Genomic DNA, 22,134 nt, shown 5'->3' on the forward strand with positions numbered 1-22,134 from the left:
GCTAATAAGTGCTCTCTCAGGGTCAGAACAAACCTCAGACTAGCCTCAGAAACTACTCCTGCAAAGGGGCTCAAATTTAATTGGATAATATTGTAAAGCAGTATCTGCCTCAGGGTATCGTCAAAAATAATAGAGTCTCTGGCAGCCAATGAGCGTAGCCTAAGAGCTGGGTGTGATACCAACAGAGGCAGAGAGCTTAACAGAGAGTCAGGAAAGGAGACAATTAAACAGAGCCCAGTTAAAACCACCGTCATCCCAGGGTGACTATGTGCATCCCAAGGCTATACTCTCTGATGGGCAACACCAGAGGCTTCACACTGCAGGGGAAATAGAGTTCAATGAAATAGCCCAGCCAAGCCACTAACCCACTAATCCAACAAGGAACGACAATACCACCCCTGGTGTCCAGAGGTGCTACAACGAAAAGTTTGTGCTTCAAATTATTTGAAGAAAATGAAAAGCCAAACCACAGGATGGGAGGAAATATTTGCAAATCACATATCTGATAAGGGACATGTATCTAGGATATTTAAACACCTAATGCAACTTAATAATAGAAAGACAATAGCCCAATTTAAAAATGGGCAGAGGGTTTGAATAGACATTTCTTCAAAGAAGATATACAAATGGCTAATAAGATCCTTATTAAAAGATGCCCAACATCTGTAGCCATTAGGGAAATTAAGTTAAAAATCACAATAAGATGCCACTTTACACTCATTAGAACAGCTATTATTTTTTTTAAAAAAAGGAAAATAATAAGTGTTGGTTAGCATGTGGAGAAATGGGAACCCTTGTTCTTGTGCACTGCTGGTAGGAATGTAAAATGATGCAGCTGCTATGTAAAACAGTAAGGTGGTTCCTCAAAAAATTAGACATAGACTTAATATTTGATATAGCAATTCTACTTCTAGATGTATACACAAAAATTAAAAGAGGAACTCAAACAGATATCTCTGTGCCAATATTCATAGCAACGTTATCCACAATACCCAAAAGTTGGAGACAATCCAAGTGTCCACTGACAGATGAATGAGTAAACAAAATGAAGTGTATCCACACAATGGAACATTATTCACCCATGGAAAGAAGTGAGGTACTGATACACGCTACAACATGGCTATGTGAAAGGAGCCAGATACAAAAGGCCACGTACTGAATCACCCCCTCTTTATGACGTGGCCGGAAGAGGCAAATCTGTAGAGGCAGAAAGTAGGCTAGTGGTTGCCAGGGGTGCAGGAAGAGGAGGACGGGGGATGACTGCTGCTGGGTATGGAAATGTCCTAAGATCGATTGTGGTGATGGTTGAGTAAATCTGCTGATATACTAAAACCCACTGAATTGCTGGACCCTTTAAAAGGATTTGGTATTTACTTCATAGTATTTGAATTATATCTCGATAAAGCTATCACCCAAAAATGACAGAGCCTGGACCCCTGAGAAAACACTTAGTCCCTCCCAACCAACACACACACCTGGTGTCTCAGGAAGGTGAGAGGTGGTGAGACAAGGAACACAGGATAATTTTATGGTGTGTAAGGGGAGAAAATCCATAGGAAAACCCTCTTCATATGGATCCTGGTGGGCGCACTTAGAGGAGTACTTAGTAACAGTGCAAGATGACTAGAGAAGAGCAGATGGCGGCATGTGTGTGTTTAAGCAGAAGATGGCCTGAGGGCACCACCTAGGTTCCCACATCCTGACATGCACACCTACGAACGTGGGGAGACTGACAAATCCCACAGAGCAGAGAGACCAAAATAACATATGGAATAAAAAGACAAGGAGTAAAGGAAAAGGGGACTTTGTAGAGCTCAAGACCAAAGGCTAAAAACTACAGTGAGGTGCCACCTCACACTGGTCAGAATGGCCATCATCAAAAAGTCTACAAATAATAAATGCTGGGGCTTCCCTGGTGGCGCAGTGGCTGGGAGTCCGCCTGCCGGTGTGGGGGGCGCGGGTTCGTGCCCCGGTCCGGGAGGATCCCACGTGCCGCGGAGCGGCTGGGCCCGTGGGCCATGGCCGCTGGGCCTGCGCGTCCGGAGCCTGTGCTCCGCGGCGGGAGAGGCCACAGCAGTGAGAGGCCCGTGTACTGCAAAAAAAAAAAAAAATAAAATAAAAAAATAAATGCTGGAGAGGGTGTGGAGAAAAGGGAACCCTCTTGCACCGCTGGTGGGAATGTAAATTGGTGTAGCAACTATGCAGACCAGTATGGAGGTTCCTCAAAAAGGAAACAGCTACCATAGGATCCAGCAGTCCCAATCCTGGGCACGTATCCAGAGAAAACCATAATTCAGACAGATACCTGCACCCCAATGTTCACTGCAGCATTCTTTACAATAGCCAAGACGTGGAAGCAATGTAAATGTCTACTGACAGATGACTGGGTCAAGAAGATGTGGTACATATATACAACGGAATACTACTCAGCCATAAAAAACCCCAAAATAATGCCATTTGTAGCAACATGGATGGACCTAGAGATTGTGGTTCTAAGTGAAGTAAGTCAGAGAGAGAAAGACAAATATCTTATGATATCACTTATATGTGGAATCTAAAGAAATGATACAAATGAACTTATTTACAAAACAGAAACAGACTCAGAGACATAGAAAACAAACTTATGGTTACCAAAGGGGAAAGGTAGGGGGGGAGAGACAAATTAGGAATTTGGGAGTAACATATACATACAACTATATATAAAATTGATAAACGAGGACCTACTATATAGCACAGGGAACTATACTCAATATTCTGTAATAATCTATATGGGAAAATAATCTGAAAAAAAAATATGTGCGTGTATATATATATATATATATATACACACACATATATATATAACTAAATCACTCTGCTGTACACCTGAACCTAACACAACATTGTAAATCAACTATACTTCAACAAAAAATAAATAAATTTTTTTAAAAAAGCAAATCCTATCTGAAAAAAAAGACCAGAAGCAATGGCAGGGACGATGGATTTCAGTAACAAACGACAGTAGGTGACCTAAATCCAGGAGGAACAGAGTCACTGGTTGCCAATGCAGAGGTCACAGAAGTTGACACTTACAGACCTCAGGAACCAGTAAGGAGGACTCTCATGAAAGGATGCTTGGCTGTCCACTATGAGAATACCATGCGGTTAGGCAAGTTTTCTCCTGCATTTAGATAGAATACTAATGGAGAGAAGAGAGGAGAAGAACCTTAGAGAGAAGGAGAGCCCTGATAGGAAATTCAAATTCTGAATTAAGTTTAAATGCTGAAACACTGGGATTTTACCTGAACAATCTTAACATACCTGGAAGAGACTAAGTTTCAAACCAGAAGCGATTAAGTTATCATGAATGCTCGAAATAACCTTTCTCTTCCTGCTTTAAGTGATAAGGGTTGTTGGTGAGCTATTGAGTTCAGCTTGAGCAAAGGGGGAAAGTTTCACTTCTTCAGCACTATGCCAGAATGAGTAAATTTTAAGCTCCCTACAATCCATTAAGGAACAGAGTACTCAAGGAACGGTTTTGTTCACAACACTAGAAGAAATGATAATTATGCTGGTGATAGAGGTGTTAGCTAATGCTACAATGGCAATCGTATTGCAATATAAATGTATCAAATCATCTTGTACACCTTAAACTCATACAATGTTGTATGTCAAAGACATCCCAATAAAATTTTAAAAAACAGAAATGGTCATGAGGGGGTATCCTTATACCCAACGAAGCAGTCAGATACAGGCTGAACTTTTAGACTGAAGGTGGGAAGACCTGCGTGACGTAGACATGTCTGGGATTGACTTGGAAGGTGCCTCCAGCTGGCTATGTGACTTTGGACAAAATTACTGAACCTCTTTCGGAGCTCATCTGCATGGCCCGTGAAGGGGCTGAACTAGAGAACCAGTAAGGTTTCTTCCAGCTCTAAAAGGCTGATTCTCAGGTCTTGGATGCTCAGTGGGGAAGTATCTGCCACTTCTTGGCCAAGTTCAAGTGGACATTGTCTTTTAAGAGATAGAGTCCCTCCCCTTTCCTTGGCCACGCCCCCAGAAGCTGGGCTGAGGACAGCCAGACAGAAAGCGCAGTTACCTGTCTTGTGTCGAGGATTCTTGCTTTTGCAGCTACATTTTCCAATTAGCTCGGGAGCATACACATCACTGTGACAGACGGCACAGTAAAAGAAGGCTCTGGACAATGAAAGCAAATCAAGAATGACTTATGTGAGGCTTCACACTAAAGAAACACGGGGCTGACTCAGTCTACCTGCCATTAAGTTGTATTCGCTTTAGGACTTTCTCCCCGTTAAAGTAATAAAAAAAAATTTACCTTTTGACATCCTTTGCAGATTCAGCAATAAAGAACCCTAGTGTGTTCTTACGGAGCTTAACTTGAGCAGGTGGATTTAGTATCAGCCCACTGGAAACAGAAAATAATAATACAGTAATTTTCCCCTCCAATTTCTGGGGCAATATCTGTTTTTACCAAAGGATTCTCTAAGTTGCAGAGTTAACAGAACTCAATCCCTTTTTACTGCCAAAATTTACAGTAGAAAATGTGAATCTGACTGCATTTAATTCATCGACTGCTGCTGAAATCTACTGAGGGGGGTCAGGTCATAGCCCAATTGCTGAGCTACACACACTCCCTGGATTGTGTCCTGCATCAGAAATGGTCAAACCAATTCAGATGCAGGAAGCCTTGCTAATTGAAGCTACCCAAGGCCAAACAGGCCAAGGCCACACGGTTGCTAGTCTTACGGTCATCCTAGTGGTGCACATCCTCAGGCTATTTGTCCTTTAAAAGTAAATTCATCTAATTAACTAGCTGGATTCAAAAGTTCCTTTTATTTGCCTATACAATTTTTGAACTTGTTTATTTCTGACTTCACTTTTGTGTATCTTGATTGCAAGATTTTTGAGAGCAGGAACCACGTGAATTGTTTCTATTTCTACACTACTTGAATATTTTGATTGTCTATTTTATTATGGTTTTGTGTGTTTGAAAACACTGCCTTATAAACTTCATCCATGATATGTTTTGATAGGGTGCTCCATGATGACTATCTGAGTTCCTCACATTTCTCCCTGCTGGTCAGGATCTCCCACTTTCATTTCCTTTCATTCAGACCTCCAGCATGGTGAGGTCTTACAACCCTACACCTCCCCTCGCTTCATTTGTGCGTGGTCAAAGTACTCCTTTCCTCCTTTAAAACACACCCCTCCTTTCATATGCACACTGGAAAGAGGTCAAGTCTTCCTTTGGGCAAAGCTTAGTCTGTTGTTAGGATATTCCAAAGTAAGGTGTCAGAGCCTTACAAAAACAAAGAGCTTGTGCAACAAGAGATCTTCAGCTCTATGCCAAGAGCAAAAGATGCTGAAGAGCTGAGTTCAAGCAGATGACTGCATGAGACATTGTGTGTCACTTTCTGAGTACTGACTGACTGACGCTAACATGTCATTGGAATCACTGCTTTTGACTTTGAAAAGGAAAGGACAGATTTGTGCCTCCCCCGCCCCAGTATCACCGGTTGATATTCACTACCTAACAAGCATATGTTTAAGTTGTATCTTCATACCTTCTTTTTTAAAGGCAGGGTCCTCTGAGCTCACGTTAAATGCTTAGTTATGAAGATACTGCCAGAATAATCTCTCTGGTTGCATTTGAAAGAAGAGGTGAACATCTTTCAAAGAAGTTACTGCTTGATCCTCCCCACGCCCCCTTCATGAATCACGGCCAGCTGCTGTTAGCAAACACAGGCCACTGGAACTAACTCAGAACATTCTCTGACTGGGGTCAGATCCAGCTTCACCTCTTACCGGGTGACAAATTATTCCCTAAGAGAGATCCTGAGGATTATCCAGAGCTTTTGCACATCTTAGAGTCTAGTCAAGTGCATCAATTAGAAGAAAAAATAAAAGGTGAGAAAAAATAGGTTTTCACCTAGTTTTTCAATATACTTGCCTGAAGCCCAGCTTTGAGATGCCCCATTTCCTTCCGTGTACAGTGACTGTGGTGGATTTAGCACAGCCTGGTGACCAGAAGTGCCCCCAGAGTAAGTTCACATTCTCGCTTGGCCCCTGGGTGTGGTGCAAGCTTGGGGAAATTATTTAACTTTTCTTGGCTTCTCCTCTGTACAGATGGGGCTAATTATACCCTTCTTACAGCATTGTTGGGAGGATTCGCGAGTTAATGTAAGTGAAGTGCCTATAGCAGTGTCGATCATGAAGTAGCAATCATGTAAGACTGCTATTACCAATATCTCTGCCAAATCAGGATTTAATTCTTTTGATGCATCTGACTCTTTGGTGAGAAACCAAAATTAAATCTATGTTGGAGCAGCTGCCTCATTTACTGGAGGTAGATGTATGCTAGGTAGTAAACAGCACCAGAGCTTCTTGAATATATGTAGAACTTAGTTGCTTATTCATGTTTCTGGTCCACAATGTCCTGACAGTCATTCTAATAAAGTTTATAGAAATCTAGGATGTTAAATGTGGAAAGGATATTAAGAGCATTTGGTATAACAGTTTCTGAATGCCAGTGAATAAAATGACTATATCATGGGGACTCAAAAAAATTCATAGATTTTGGTTTTATAACGTCAGAAGTGAGGTTTTGAATTCTATGTCTTTCAAACTTTGCAAATAATTCCGATGCATAACCCAGGTCATCGAAGGCCCAAAATGTTAAAACCTGATCGTTTTGGGCTGGTGTGAAACCCAGACTCCCCGGCTCGTGAGGCTAAGATGCCATCCTCTTTACTCTCACCTATTTCCAGTAGAAAGGGCACTTGCACATGGGTTTCGATTTCGAGATTTCCATGAGCACGGCAGAACTGTTAAATAAGATTCAGCCAGCCAGATGGTACTATTCTTTACTCTCCTTAAGCACTTGCTCTGTACTGTATCCCACTGACCCCTTTTGCTCAGATACCTTCTACATCCTCTCTAATTGACACACTGTTTCTTCTTTCTAGCCTTTCATATACTTTGTAGTCCCTCTGATATCATTCAAAATTATTGAATTTTGACTGTTTCCCTATGATTTTAGGGTTCCTGGTAATGTCAGTCTTCGAGCTGGAAGGGGTCTTAGGGATTAATTAATGTGAATCCCTCCTTTTACAGGTGATGGACACTTCTCTACGGCCACTGGGCTGGCAAATCATAATCAGGATCAGAATCTAGTCTATTGATTCCAAGTTAATTCAAGGTAGTTTTCCACTAAAAAACACACAGAAGCCAACATAAGTGTTTCTTGTTCTCCATCCCACGTAAGCCTCACTTTTTATTTTTCAGCATCTTTTATCTCTATATCATTGTGGCTGATTCTGGACTTTCTTTTTTATTATATGATAACTTCTCTTACTTCTTATATTATTCAGTACGCATTTTTAGGAAATGCTGATGGTCTGATAAGGTTACCTCTTATCTTTATCAACAGCACACTTTGCCCAGCAGGCCAAATTCCCATTTTACCACATTTTGTGGATTAGTTTTTAAGGCTAGAGTTTGTGGGAACATTTTTTATCACAAATAATTCTATTTCATGGTATGGTTTCATGGTCAAGACTTACAAGACCTGGTAATATACTGAGGAACAGATCTGAGAAGGTGACCATTTCTTCTGCCTCCTGATCATGAGACACAATTGGGGCAAGGCCACAGGAACAAAGGTAGAGCTCCTGCCCACCCACTAGGGTAACCATTCTAACCTCAATCATTAGAGACAGTATTAAATGCACCACAGCAGCCTGGGTGCCTTGAGAGCCTGAGGCCGGCTCTCAACAAATAGCAAAAAGCTTGGTTATGGCTGTATGTCTGGAAAAATCTTAATCATAAAGATTCTCCTCAAAGATTCTGAAGTGATTTGAAGTCTCACTGGTACCAGTAACCGTGACACACGGACTTGTGTTCGATGGCTATCAGCATGAGGTGCATCTTCACGAAGCAGAGCCTGGGAAGGAAAGCGAGCAATCGTGAGGCAAGCGAGGACAGCAGAGCACCAGTTCACAATAATACGATGGACACTCTGTGCTCTTTGCCTGGGAGGACACCACCCCCTCTGCAGAGGGAGAGCCTCTCAAATATGGAATGTTCGCTTGAAAGTGAGTCCATCCTGGAGTAACGCAGAGCCAGTGCACCAACTGGGACAGAGGTGAACCTGTCCCGCACAGACTGTAAACCTCCAGGCTGCAGCTCAGACTTATTCATCCTTATACCTTCTGTGTTTGTCACTGAGCCTGGTCTACAGTGAGCCCTTTGTGAACACTGGGGAAAGAATGCATTGCACGAAAATGAGGAAAGTGTTTCCCTTAACTTACCGGCAAACATCAGGAAAGCTCATTCCAGCAAAGTCATCAGAGAGGCGTTGAGTCAGGACTCTGTTCTTCAGGCCGCTAAAGAAATGTTTCTGCCAGGGCTCTTTAGGGCAGATCTGGAACACACAGTCAGACCACATGAGGCACAGTGATGTGGAAAATGGGATATTCAATATACAAATTGTGTATTCTGCGCAGCACCAAACCAGTACCCATTGCATTCAGGTCCCAGAAAGGAGATTTGTCCTCGTGCTTAACTACAGAAATGTCAAAGGAAGAACAAAAACTCTAACATCTCAACTATTTCCAGAATGAAGTAGGAACATCATGACTTAGTTCCTCCCCAGATGGCATCCACGCCTCCTGCTGGAAATTAATTCTTCTTCCAATAATTTCAGCAAGGTAGACTGGTTTTTGAGTCAGGAACAATAAGATGGTAAGAATAATGTGGAATCTAACTTGTCTCCCCCTAGATATGGCTGTTTAAGATTTTTTTAAAAAACATATTAGTTTTCTACTCACTGACTAACCATATACCACAAAGATGAAAATATTCATGACTTCTGCTCAGTATCAGAAGAGCCCTTCTTGGTTTAAATAAACTCAAAAAGCCATCCTGATCAATGGAAATGAGAACGTAAAAATCAAGGGCAGCGGTAGGCTTCTAGAGAAACGGGGGATGTGACAAGAGGATTTCTCTCAAAAAAAGCTAAATGTTGTCTAACTGGGGGCGGGGGGGCAGATGTTGCTGAGTAACTCACTCTGACATCTGTGTAAGACCCCCAGGGATTCTGTTTTGCTCTATCTGCATCCTCCTCCATCCGCAGCCATGAGAATCACCACCACGCTGCTCGATGGGCACGACGGGCTCCTTGAAGCCCAGAATCTCCAATGAAAGCCTGGAATTCCTAGGAACTCAGAAACACCACGGCAGTGGAGAGTTAAGGCCAGTTCAGAAACACTCCTCAGATGGCCATCTTGTGGTTTAGGAAGAACAAAACAAAAACAAACACACAAACAAAATAAATTCTGCCCTGCTAATAAAAAGGACCACCTCTTTCCAATACACTTCATCACTGTCTCAAGATGCGCTGACTCTCTTGCATTTTCCCCCTTTCTTAAAGTCCTCTCCCTGTGCAGTTCAAGTCACTAAGTCCTCGTGACCAAAGAAACTGGCTTAGTGCTGCTAATCCAACTGTTCCAGGTTCTGCAAGAGGGTAAAAAATAACCATAGAGATGAAGATGTCCTGAGTCAGTTTTCTTTTGTTTTTTGCAATAAAGACTTATTTTATTTTTAATTTATTTTAACATCTTTATCGGAGTATAACTGCTTTACAGTGGTGTGTTAGCTTCTGCTGTATAACACAGTGAATCAGCCTCACATATACATATATCCCCATATCCCCTCCCTCTTGCGTCTCCCTCCCTCCCACCCTCCCTATCCCACCCCTCTAGGTGGTCACAAAGCACCGAGCTGATCTCACTGAGCTATGCGGCTGCTTCTCACTAGCTATCTATTTTACATTTGGTAGTGTATACATGTCCATGCCACTCTCTCGCTTCGTCCCAGATTACCCTTCCCCCTCCCCGTGTCCTCAAGTCCATTCTCTACATCTGCGTCTTTATTCCTGTCCTGCCCCTAGGTTCTTCAGAACCATTTTTTTTTTTTTTTTAGATTCCATATATATGTGTTAGCATACGGTATTTGTTTTTCTCTTTCTGACTTACTTCACTCTGTATGACAGACTCTAGAAAAAACTAAAAATAGAACTACCATAGGACCCAGCAATCCCACTGCTGGGCATATACCCTGAGAAAACCATAATTCAAAGAGAGCCATGTACCACAATGTTCATTGCAGCTCTATTTACAATAGCCAGGACATGGAAGCAACCTAAGTGTCCATCAACAGATGAATGGATAAAGAAGATGTGGCACATATATGCAATGAAATATTACTCAGCCATAAAAAGAAACAAAATTGAGTTATTTGTAGTGAGGTGGATGGACCTGAGTCAGTTTTTTTAAAATCAGAATGGGAAACAGGATGACAAGATGGATTTTGGATTTGGATAGTAGAATCGGGAGCGTGAAAAAATCAGTTAGATTAGATCTAATCTAAATTTAAGCTTAAGGCAATCCTCTGTGCCTAGAACCAACTGGAGATGCTCCTCAGACTACGATTTCTCACCATAAAATCAATATACATCAACAGAGTCAGAATACATGGCATTGACCCAAGGCTTTCTAATCTGACTGCCCAGAAGTTTTACAAATATTCACTCAATACCTGGATAAAATCAGGTTATGAGTAGATTAGCAAGTCTTATTTCATAGATGCAGAAACTGACAGAGAAAGTTTAAGTGCCTCATCTGAGCAAAATTGGACATAAGACACTAGCATCCGGATCGTTAAACCTAAGTTAGTAGGTTTAAGTAACTAAATTAATTTTAGTTAATTAATTTAATTAATTACAGAATCTAAATCACCAGAGCAGAGTACAACATGAAAAAATCTTGCCCTGTTTAGAATTTCTGAAAGAGAGTTTCAGACTTCACTCCCCCCCACCAAAAAATCTTCATGACCACAAATCTCCCTTAATTCCTATCTTCCAAAAGCCACCTTATGAATCTTGACAGGTGACCATCATCACTGAGGAGGTTCCAACTTTAGATAAACAAACAATAAAAAAACCCCAAAAAAACCCCAACAAACAACAACAGCAATAAAACCACAACAGGGCAGGTTGTACATCTCTTACCTTCTATATTTTCATGAAGGAGACAAAGTTTTCATATAGAGTTCACACTCTATTTTCTCTAGACACAGAGATTAAAAATCACAATCCTCACAACACATATTGCAGTTATCCTGCACTTTCTAAGCTTACAACACACAGGCAATGTCCTCACAAGCCATTTCCTGGGCTACACACAGTGACCACTAAGTGAAGGTCAAAGCATGTTCGCTGTATCATCACCAAGGCTCATTCCTACTGCCTGATGGTCGATTTTATTTCTCTGTATATGGCATCTCCTCGCATTCACAGGGGATATTACTAGAGAATGCTGTGGTTTCCGGTTAGCATTTTGCTGACCAGAGTATCTCTTGAATCTTATACCTCTTTTGCTTTTCCTTAACAGCAACAAGGAAGGGACCAGAAAAGGTATACAGAGTTTTTTAAATTTACTGGACAAAGGAAATAAAGTGCAAAGAGAAGCCAAGAAGAGGCAAAGGTGGATGCGTAATTAAATGGAGAGAAAGGTGACTCTCTGGAGAGGCTCTGGACAACAGGATACCAGGCCCAGCTGAGGGTTAGAATATTTTTCCCAGAGCATTTCACAGAGATGGCATTTGGAAGGCATACTACGTGCTACAGTATTTCATCTCAATAGTCCATTTAGCCATTTATTTTGTCTCAAACAAAGGTATCAAAAGACCTGATGCAGAAGACTGGGAGAAGATATCTAACAGCCAGAGGCACGGGGCGTAGTGGTGAGACTGTGAGTCAGACAATTCTACATCTGCTACTTACTAACTTACTATCAGTTAGCGTCCATGACTGGGAGACTACCTTGAAATATTGAGGGAAACACAATGTCCTTAAAATGCATGACACACAGGAGGCATTCGACATGTGGCCACTATTATTATTACTGCATAGAATATCCCAAAATAACCCGGAAAATTAGATTTTAATATTATTTGTATTATTATTTCTCTTTGATGAATATAATTTATTATTATGTCAATTACTTGGTATGTAACATATATAAATGTATGATTTCTCCACTAATAACATAACCTTTATTTATATTTCTACCTTCAACAACTCAAAGTGCTTCTACATTTATGAATACGTTTACTGTCATAACGTCATGGATTGCCGGGAGGACGCAGGATTATGATTTCTATTTTGCAGGTAAATATCCTTAGGCAACAATAAGATAAACAACTTCTTCAAGGTCAGTGTGGTACTTGGGACTCTTCAATCTAGATGTCACAATCCCTTCCCAGCTCGAGTAGAAGTCAAATCTCATTTCTGGGGGCCTTCTTGCTTCCCTCAATTTTTATTTTCTATTTCTGATATTAATTTATGAGGACATGGGGATAGAGCCAAGATTCAACATCAGTTTCCAAGGTTACCTTCTTGTTTTGCTCAGTAAATAGAGATGTTAGAAAGGTACACAAGCCTGGCACCAAACAGCCTTGGGCGATAAGCCCGAGCTTTAATTCAGCAAGGCAGACGATGTCGTCTCCGGTATTCCAGTTCCAGCTGGGGATCTTTGGCAGAAACACCTGTTTCATGGTAGAAAGTAGTAGGAACAGACTTGTGGATACAGAGAACAAACTAGTGGTTACCAGTGAGAAGAGGGAAAGAGGGAGGGGCAAGACAGGCGAAGGGGATTAGGAGATACAAACTACTACGTATAAAGTAAATAAGCAACGAGGACATCGCGTACAGCACGGGGAAATATAGCCATCATTTTGTAATAACTTAAATGCAGTTTAATCTATAAAAATATTGAATCACTACATTGTACACCTGAAACTAATACGATATTGTAAATCAACTGTACTTCAGTAAAAGAAAAGAAAGTCAAATATTAGAAAGAAATATACCTCAAGAAAGTTCCCCGAATTTGCAATCAATCTGTTCGCTTGTTTTACGTTTTTGAAATATAATTAACGTATAACGTTATATGAGTTTCAGGTGTACAACGTTCAATATTTGTATATATTGTCAAATGATGACCACAATAAGTCCAGTTAACATCCATCACTACTGTAACTACAAGGTATTTTTTCTTGTGATGGGAACTTTGAAATTCTATTCCCTTAGCAACATTTAAATATAAAATAAAGTATTATTAACTACAGTCACCATGACTCTTTTATACTAGAAATTTATACCTTTTGTTCCCATTCCCCCATTTTGCCCACCCCCACCTCTGGCAACCACCAACCTGTTCTGGGAATCTATGAGCTCAGGATTTCTTTTTTGCTGTTATTCAACATATGAATGAGATCATATGGTATTTGTTTTTCTCTCTCTGACTCATTTCACTTAGCATTATGCCCTTGAGGTCCACTCGTGTTGTTGCAAATGGCAAGATTTTATTTTTTTTTATACTTTTTGAGAAGACTGTGTATTCTGGTGCTTTTGAATGCAAAGTTCTGTATTTGTCTAAGTCATGAGGTATAATATGTTGTCTAAGGCCAATGTTTCCTTATTGATTTTTTTATCTGGATGATCTATCCATTGAAGAAAGCAGGGTATTAAAGTCCCCAACTATTATTGTATTGCTATTTCTCCATTTAGATTTGTTAACATCTGCTTTATAAATTTAGGTCCTCCTATGCTGGTGTCATAAATATTTACAAATGTTATATCCTCTTGTGGGATTGACCCTTTTGATAATGTAATGCCCTTCTTTTTCTCTTATTACAGTCCTTGTTTTAAAGTCTATTTTGTCTGACATAAGTATCGCTTCCCCAGATTTCTTTTGCTTTCCATTGGCATGGAATCTACTTTTCCATCCCCTCACTTTCAGTCTGTGCGTGTCCTTATATCTAAGTTTCTTGTAGGCAGCGTATAGATGGGTCTTATTTTTTTTTTGTCTATTCAGCCACTCTATGTCTTTTGATTAGAAAAGTTAGTCAATTTATATTTAAAGTAATTATTGGTAAGTATGTATTTACTGCCATTTGTCAAGTGTTTTCTGAAAGTTTTATAATTCCACTGTTCCTTTCTTCTCCTCTTGCTCTCTTCATCTTTGATTTGATGACTTTCTGTAGCAGTATGCTTAGATTCCTTTCTCTTTCTTATTTACTATAAGTTTTTGCTTTGTGGTTACCATGAAGCTTGCATAAAACAACCTACAAGTCTCTTTTAAGTTGACAGTAACTTAAGTTTGATCACATCAAAAGTTCTATATTTTTATCCCCACTACCCAAGTTTTATTTTTGATATTACAATTTACATCTTTCTATTTTATGTATCATTTTACAAATTATTGTAGTTATTTACTACTTTTGTCTTTTAATCTTCATACTAGCTTTGTAAGTGATTAATCCATCACCTTTACAACATTAGAATATTTGGAATTTTACTATATATTTACCTTTACCAATGAGACTTATACTTTCATACGTTTACCTTTTACTAATTACCCCTTTCATTACAGCTTAAAGAAGTTCCTTTAACATTTCTTGTAAGGTCTGTCTATTGGTGATGAACTCCTTTAACTTTTGCTTGTCTGGAAACCTCTTTGTCGTTCCTTTGATTCTGAATGACAACTTCGCTGGGTAAAGTATCCTTGGTTGGCAGTTTTTTTCTTTTTCTTTTAGCACTTTGAATATCTTGTGGCACTGCCTTCTGGCCTGCAAAGTTTCTGTTGAAAATCTGCTGATAATCTTATGGGAGTTCCCGTATATGTAACAAGTTGTTTTTCTCTTGCTACTTTAAAAATTCTCTCCTTGTCCTCAACTGTTGACACTTTAATTAGAATGTGCTTGATATGGATCTCTTTGGGTTCCTTTTATTTGGAACTTTCTGGGCTTTGTGGATCTGAATATCTGTTTAGGAAAGTTGACAGCCATTATTTCTTCAAGTCAGTTCTCTACCCATTTCTCTCTCCCTTCTCCTTCTGGGACTCCTATAATGTGAATGTTGGTCCACTTGATATTGTCCCATAAGTCCCTTTAAGCTATCTTCACTCTTTTTCATTCTTTTTTCTTTCTGCTGCTCTGATTATGTGAGGTCTACACTCTCTATCCTATCTTCAGGTTTGCTGATCCCTTCTTCTGCTTCCTCTGGTCTGCTGTTGAACCTCTCTATTATGGTTTTTTTTTTTTTGCAGTTCAGTTATTGTATTCCTCAGCACTGTGACTTCTACTTGGAACTTTTTAATATTTTCTCTCTGTCGAAATTTTCACTTTGTTCATCCATTCTTCTCCTGAGCTCAGTGAGCATCTTTATGACTGTTATTTTAAGCTCTCTATCAGAAAAGTAGCTTATATCCTTTTCATTAAGGTCTTTTTCTGAGGTTTTGTCTTGTTCTTTTGTTTGGAATATATTCCTCTGTTTCTTCCTTTTATTTGACTCTCTGTGTTGGTTTCTGTGCATTGGACAAAAAAGCCAACTCTCCCTGTCTTGAATGAGTGGACTTGTGTAGTAGATGAACCTTATTGTTCAACCCTGCCCTAGCCCTTGGCTGTTTTTCAAACCCTTGTCATTGTCCAATCTGCCTACTTTATTTTTAGTGGCTCCCAGTACTTAAGGGTGTGCCAAGACCTGTCCACGGCCCCAAGGGGAGGATCTCAGTCAGCACCTAAATTCAGAATGACTGGACTCCAGACCATCAGGCAATAGCTTTTAAAGTATGTAAACATAACTCTTTCCAAATTTACATTTTTATGTAATTAACAATCTTAATGGGGCTCCAAATTTCACCTGCAACTGGCAAAAGCTTTTTGTGTGTAGACTCATTATAAAGTAATAAGTTCATATCTTACTTAGATGAACTACGTTCATTTAGTTCTACAGACTAAAAGGGGAGGAGACAGAACAGGCTATAATGTTACAATACCTTGTTATGGGACTGAAGTATCTGTATGATGATTCTGGTATTAGGGTAATAGCTCTTGATAGAGAGCACCCTACAAAAATAACAAATATGCTCATTAGTGGTGTGCCATATCCAATGTCTTTATAATATAATTCAATTCAAAGTTAAGTCTATGTGTGGGTAAGTACAGGAAAAGAGCACATTATAAAGTTCATTGTTATGATCTTTAATAGCACACACATGGAAGAGTGCTATGGTTTTAGTGACTTAGTAAATTAAATCTATGGAAAGGTAAGCTTTTGGTATTAAGAGTGGTCTTCTGGGAGCAATTCCTGAGGAGGAAATAATCAGTTTCATATATTTTAGTCTTCAAACTCGAACACATTAATTACAGAAAAAAACAGAGACTGAATTGCTATCTATAGCTCAAAGTAGCTAACAGACTGCCTAATCCAACTTCCTTATTTTACAACTTAAGAAACTAAGATCTATCTTATATTTACTGTACGTTACAAGTTCTCAGGCTTCTCTTGCTTTTTGTAGAGTCACCTTCAGCTATGTGTATTTATTTTGCTCTGGGGGCCAACAGTTCATCTGGGTTAGGTACAATGGCATTGCCCTCACAATGACAGTTTGAATCTCTTACCACAAATTGAGTTCCTGCTCATAGATAGTTCACAGTTCAAGATGGTAACACTAACCCTAGCCATCTTGAAAATACTGCCAATAGTCAAAAGCACATCATACTGAACCATGCACAATCTTTCACTAGGACTACTGGAGAAAAACCCCAGTAAATAAAGTCTACGAATAAGGTTCACAAACCACAAATGCTGTCTTTATTTCTGAGGGGCTGTTAGTCAGAATGGTGCTATCTGAACAGTTATCAGTTATTCGTAGGCTTGCTTTTTAAATTTAGACAGCTATTATCCCTACGGAACTCCAGGAAAGTAAGTGGAGAAGCACACTGACACACAGTAAACTCTATCTTGACTTCCTTTTTCATACATCTGCAGAGTCTCTGGGGCCAAAAAATAAGGCAGAAACCTGGAATATGATGAACCCTGTGCTGTGATACATGACGTCTGTTTAGTTCTATGCATGGGGCTTTATTTTAAAAGAGGCAAAAATAAGATCAGCACTGGAGCATGTAAGACCCAGTGCCAGCTTCTTACCTCATAATGTTTGAAGTGTCTTCAGCATGTGAATCACTGCACAGAGGGTCGGCTATGATCAGGCATGCTTCGGCAGAGGCCACCTATTCTTCAAGATTAAACAGCAGCCACCTTGTTAATTATACATGGGAAATGCTTACGTGTTCCCCTTTGGGGTTTTCTTATGGTTTCATCATACAATTTCCAAAAAGAAAGAGAGCACACTTGGGAAGGACTTGTGATAAGGATGTCTTTACATCAGAATCACAGTCCAGCAAATGCTGAAAGGGGCTGCATAGACGGACCAGAGTCTCCAACACAGATGTAGATTGCTTTAAAATGGAACAAGTGCACAATGATATTTTTCCTATGATCCAGAAATGTCAATTTATGACTAGTGATGAGCAATAAGATCTTTTTAAGCAACTTCCTGTATAGTTATTAACCTTTCAGAATAGCAAAAAAATTATTGAAGTGGCTCTTATAACCCCAAGTTGCAGGAAAGAGAAAGATTATACTGTGTTTGTCAATTTTTGCTTCAATTCTTTGTGTTGACTCTATAGATCTCTGCTTTAAAAAAACTGAACCTTTTGCTCCATATGATTGTGAGAAACCTAAAACATGAGAGGAAGTTGGCCTTCATCTTAAACACAAGATGTCTAGAGGGTTGGCTGTTGCTCATCTCTTTTAGTCTCAGCCTAACTGGGATCTCTGCGATTTTCCTTCATGCCTTTCCTATCAGAGGGCATATCAGTGTGTTTAGGAGAAGCCGGTAAAAGCTGACAGACTCCTAGAAATCTGTCATCTGGTAAGAATCCCACTTGGATAGAAAGATCTAACACACTTCTGCTATCCACAACTTTTTCAGATCTCTTAGACTGATAACATAAAACTGTTCTAGATAGAGAATTTAGTGAAATAAAAAAAATTAATATAAATGTAGGTAAATAGTGAGGTCTGCTTGGTATCTGTCAAGAAGGATTTGGAGGTCAATTACTAACATTTCTTTATGATCAGTTTTTAAAGTTGAAGAAGTCGTATTTCCCCCAATTCAAGAGTCTGGAGTAATCCTTTAGGAAGAGCAATACACACTGTCGTCTTAATTGCTGCGGCTTAGGAAAACGACAAGGAGGAAAAGAACTAGATCTCACCGCAACTCGCCTCAGATCCTCCCACTTCAGTGCAGATCCAGAAACAAAAGTTGTATAGGCCATGTAGCACTTAAATATGGTTTCCAATTCCAAAGAAGGAGGAACCCTGGATAAAGAACATAGTGCCAGATACGGAAAAGGAAGATTGGCTTTGGTTTAGAGACTGTTATATTATTTAGTGCATTTAATAAAAACTCTAATCCTCTCTTGGAAAACATCCATCCTCCATTATTAATCCACGTCCTTAGGTGATGTGGATACCACTAGCCTAATTCCAGAAATGGGTCTGAAGCTCAGGGGCAATCAATCACAGAGACATGAAAAAATACAAATCAGATTAATGCAAAAAAAAAGGGGGGGTAATTACTAAGAACAAAGAAGTTCAGGACCAGTGAAAACATTTCAATTATTCAAAAAGACACAGCATTCTAAAACAACTATGAATTTAATAAAATAGCTTCTAAATACACAAAAAATTTTAACAAAACGAGAGAAATACATGAACCTCCCACTGTAATGACAGATTTCAATGCATCTCTCTCAATTACTGACAGATCAAGGAGAAAAAATAATCATCAAGTTTGATATTTATAATTCTGCAAACAATATTTAGGATATCTAATTTAAATTTTTTTCACCTTTACTGAGGCAAAATTGACAGTTAAAATTGTAAGATATTTAGTGTACAACGTGATGATTTGATGTATGTATACATTATGAAAGGATCCCTCCCATTATTTAATTAACACATCCATCACCTCACATATTTACCTTTCTGGGGGGGTGATGACATTTAAATTCTACTCTCCTAGCAAATTTCAATTATACAATACAGTGTTATCAACTACAGTCACCATGTTTTACATTAGATCCTCAGACCTTATTCATCTTAAAACTGAAAGTCTGTACTCTTTGTACCAACCTCTCCCTATTTCCCCCAATCCCCAGACCCTGGCAAACCATCTTTCTACTTTCTGTTTCTCTAAGTGTGGCTTTTTAAAAAAATTCCAGATATAAGTGACACCATGCATTTGTCTTTCTCTCTCTGGCTTATTTCACCAGCTTATAATGCCTGCCAGGTTCATCCATGTTGTTGCAAGTGACAGGACTTCCTTCCTTTTTTAGGGCTGAATGATATTTCATATCATTCAAATATATATATATATACCACATCTTTATTCATTCATCCATAGATGGAAACTTAGGTTGTTTCCATATAATGGCTATTGTGAATAATTTTAATTTTCCTCAACAGCACACAAATATTTACCAAAATGATAATTTACTTGACTAATAAGGAAAGCCTCAACACACTGCAAAAAAAAAAGCTGCTGTACATATAATGACCTCTGATCACAGTACAATTAAAGTAAAAGTTAATAACAAAAAAATTAAAAAATATTCATCATAGTTGGAAATTTTGAAAAACAGACTGCTAAAAATCTCATGAGCTATGAAGAAATTATAATGAAATGTATAAAATTCTTAGAAATTAATTATGTGAAAACACTAAATATCTAAGTCTTTGGATACAATAAAAGCCTGCTTTAGGGGAAAGTTATAGCTTTGGACATTAATATTGGAATAAACCCAAAGAAATAAGAAGAAAAGAGACAATAAATACAAGAGTGCAAACAGTGAAATAGAAAAGAAAAATAAAAGAGAGAAGATGAACAAAGACAAAGGCTGGTTCTTTGAAAAAAAAATCACTCATATAATAGGCAAAGCTGTAGTAAAATTGATGGAGAAAAAGAGAAGACAAAAATGACTCATAATATTGAAAGAAGATAAAAATACCTACAGGCAAAGTAGAGATTAAAAACTCTCAAAACTAAACAAAAACGAACAAAACACATACATAGACCCACACACTAAACACAATTTTTAAAACCACCAGTTCTAAATGGTTTAGCAGGCAACTTCTACCACACTTTCAAGCAACAAATAATCCCATTTTTATACAAAGTCTTTCAAACACCTTAAAAATAGAGAATGGTCCCCAACAAATACTACAAAGCCAAAATAACCATTATAGCAAAACTATTAATTTAACTCATCACATTAACAAATTAAAAATGACACAGCCACCTCAGATGCACAGAAAAAGTTGATTAAAATATCTTTTCACAGTTAAGAAATAAAACTCATGGTATATTAGGAAGAGAAAAGAATATCCTTAACCAAATAAAGAGTATCTTTAAAATAAAAAGGATGGCCTTAGTGGGAAAATATTAGAAAAGTTTTCTTTAAAATGAGAAATGAAGAAGAAATACAACTATTGCTTTTTTCTCAACATTATATTTGATGTCTTAGCAAGAGCAATAAGAAAATAAAGATACACTGTACACGTAAGGGTTAGAAAGGAAGAAATAAACTCTCTTTATCTGAACTAATAAGATTATCTACATAGAAACCCCTAAACACTACAGAAAAATAAATAGAGGCTAATTTAACAATATGGATGAATGGAAGATTAATACACAAAGGTCAATTCTGGATTTTCATACCAAAAGCAAACAAGTAGAAAATACAATAAGACACTATTTCAAATATATCAGAAAATATCAAGTACTTATAAATATATATGTCACATATATTTATTACATATACACATATGTAAAATTACATAATATATAATAAACATCAGCAAGCCTGGGAAATTATACAATATTATTGAGACACTAAGTGAGATCTAAATAAGTAGACAACCATAGTATAGTCAGAGTTAGAAAGAATTTGTAACACAAAAAATCAATTTTAAACCAAAGTTTCAATTAGATTCCTCCCATCAATTTCCACAGGGTTTTTCATAGTTCATGATAAAATGATTATAAAATTTATATGAAAGATAAAGGGCCAAGAAGAGCTTGTCAACTATTGGAAAAAGAAGAGCACGGAGGGAAAACCTGCCCTAAGATGTATAAGGATTAATTATGAATCTTTAGCAATTAAAAAAGCATAGTATTAATGCAGTAAGAGATAAATTGATTTAAAAAAACACAGAATAGACCTATTTATACTGGTAGCATGTCAGATCAGTGAGGGGAAAAGGGTTTATTCAATAACTAGCATTGATAAAATGGTTATCTATGGAAGAAGCTGAAGTTTTATTCATGCGTCACGCCATAAAAAAACAAATTCCAGTATAATTAGAGATTTAAACATCAACAAAAATGAAAAATTCTTAATAGGAAATGTAATTAAATATCTTTAAAATTTTGGGATATGGAAAAATTCCTACACAAAAACCAAAAAAATCATTAAATACAATTGAAATGATTGAAAATTTGAACTATGATAATATTAAAAACTTTTGAATATCAAAATACTTCTCATACTCAGTGAAAAGACAAGTTATAAACTGGAAAAATATAGTTACAGTTCAGATCACTGATGAACAGTTAGTGTCAAGAATACATTGAGCACTCCTAGAAATTAAATAAGAAAAGCCCCACAAACAATCCAATAGAAAAACAGGTAAAATGCATGAACAGGCTTTTCACGGAAAGAGGAAACATGTATGGCTAATAAACATGAAGAGAAACTCCATACTTAGTGATAAGAGGCTTATAAATCAAAACCACGATGAGATTCCACTTTACACTGATTCCACTGCAAAGATTAACAAGTATGACCATGCCAGCTGTTAGAAAGAATGTAGATGTACAACTACACAAAGTCCCTTACAGATTGTTGATAAGCTTGAAAAACGGTGCAACCACTAGTAAAAAATGATACTGTCTCTTAAAAATGAACATTCACATTCTTCACACCATTAAACCACCCTCCCCCCACACACACATACACAGACACTCTTGCACAGGTCCACTAAGAGTCATACATAAGCCATGTTAATAATAAAATTATTTCCAATAGAAAAATCTAGAAACAAGGCAAATCACACCAAGAGTGGATAAACTAAGGTTTACTCTGCCAATGAAATATCATATA

General features: G+C 38.2%; 1 protein-coding gene across 5 annotated transcripts in view; it reads right to left on the reverse strand.

Annotated features, from left to right (window-relative positions):
* KCNU1 (potassium calcium-activated channel subfamily U member 1) overlaps window positions 1-22,134 on the reverse strand; it is a 172,943-nt gene that overhangs the window by 76,335 nt on the left and 74,474 nt on the right. For all 5 annotated transcript variants that reach the window (XR_003794232.1, XR_003794234.1, XR_003794233.1 and 2 more), the window contains exons 13-20: window positions 18,184-18,289; window positions 17,054-17,136; window positions 15,900-15,969; window positions 12,454-12,606; window positions 8,310-8,422; window positions 7,874-7,942; window positions 4,316-4,405; window positions 4,079-4,176 (exon numbers count right to left, since the gene is read on the reverse strand). Coding sequence is in view for 2 of the 5 variants with exons in the window: in XM_029226625.1 (XP_029082458.1) it covers window positions 4,079-4,176; window positions 4,316-4,405; window positions 7,874-7,942; window positions 8,310-8,422; window positions 12,454-12,606; window positions 15,900-15,969; window positions 17,054-17,136; window positions 18,184-18,289 (782 nt within the window). In the remaining 3 variants the exon portion in view is untranslated. The remainder of the gene's footprint in view (window positions 1-4,078; window positions 4,177-4,315; window positions 4,406-7,873; window positions 7,943-8,309; window positions 8,423-12,453; window positions 12,607-15,899; window positions 15,970-17,053; window positions 17,137-18,183; window positions 18,290-22,134) is intronic.

Source organism: Monodon monoceros, unplaced genomic scaffold, assembly GCF_005190385.1.
Source record: "Monodon monoceros isolate NGI ecotype Baffin Bay Population unplaced genomic scaffold, NGI_Narwhal_1 Super_Scaffold_17, whole genome shotgun sequence".
Lineage (NCBI taxonomy): Eukaryota > Metazoa > Chordata > Mammalia > Artiodactyla > Monodontidae > Monodon > Monodon monoceros.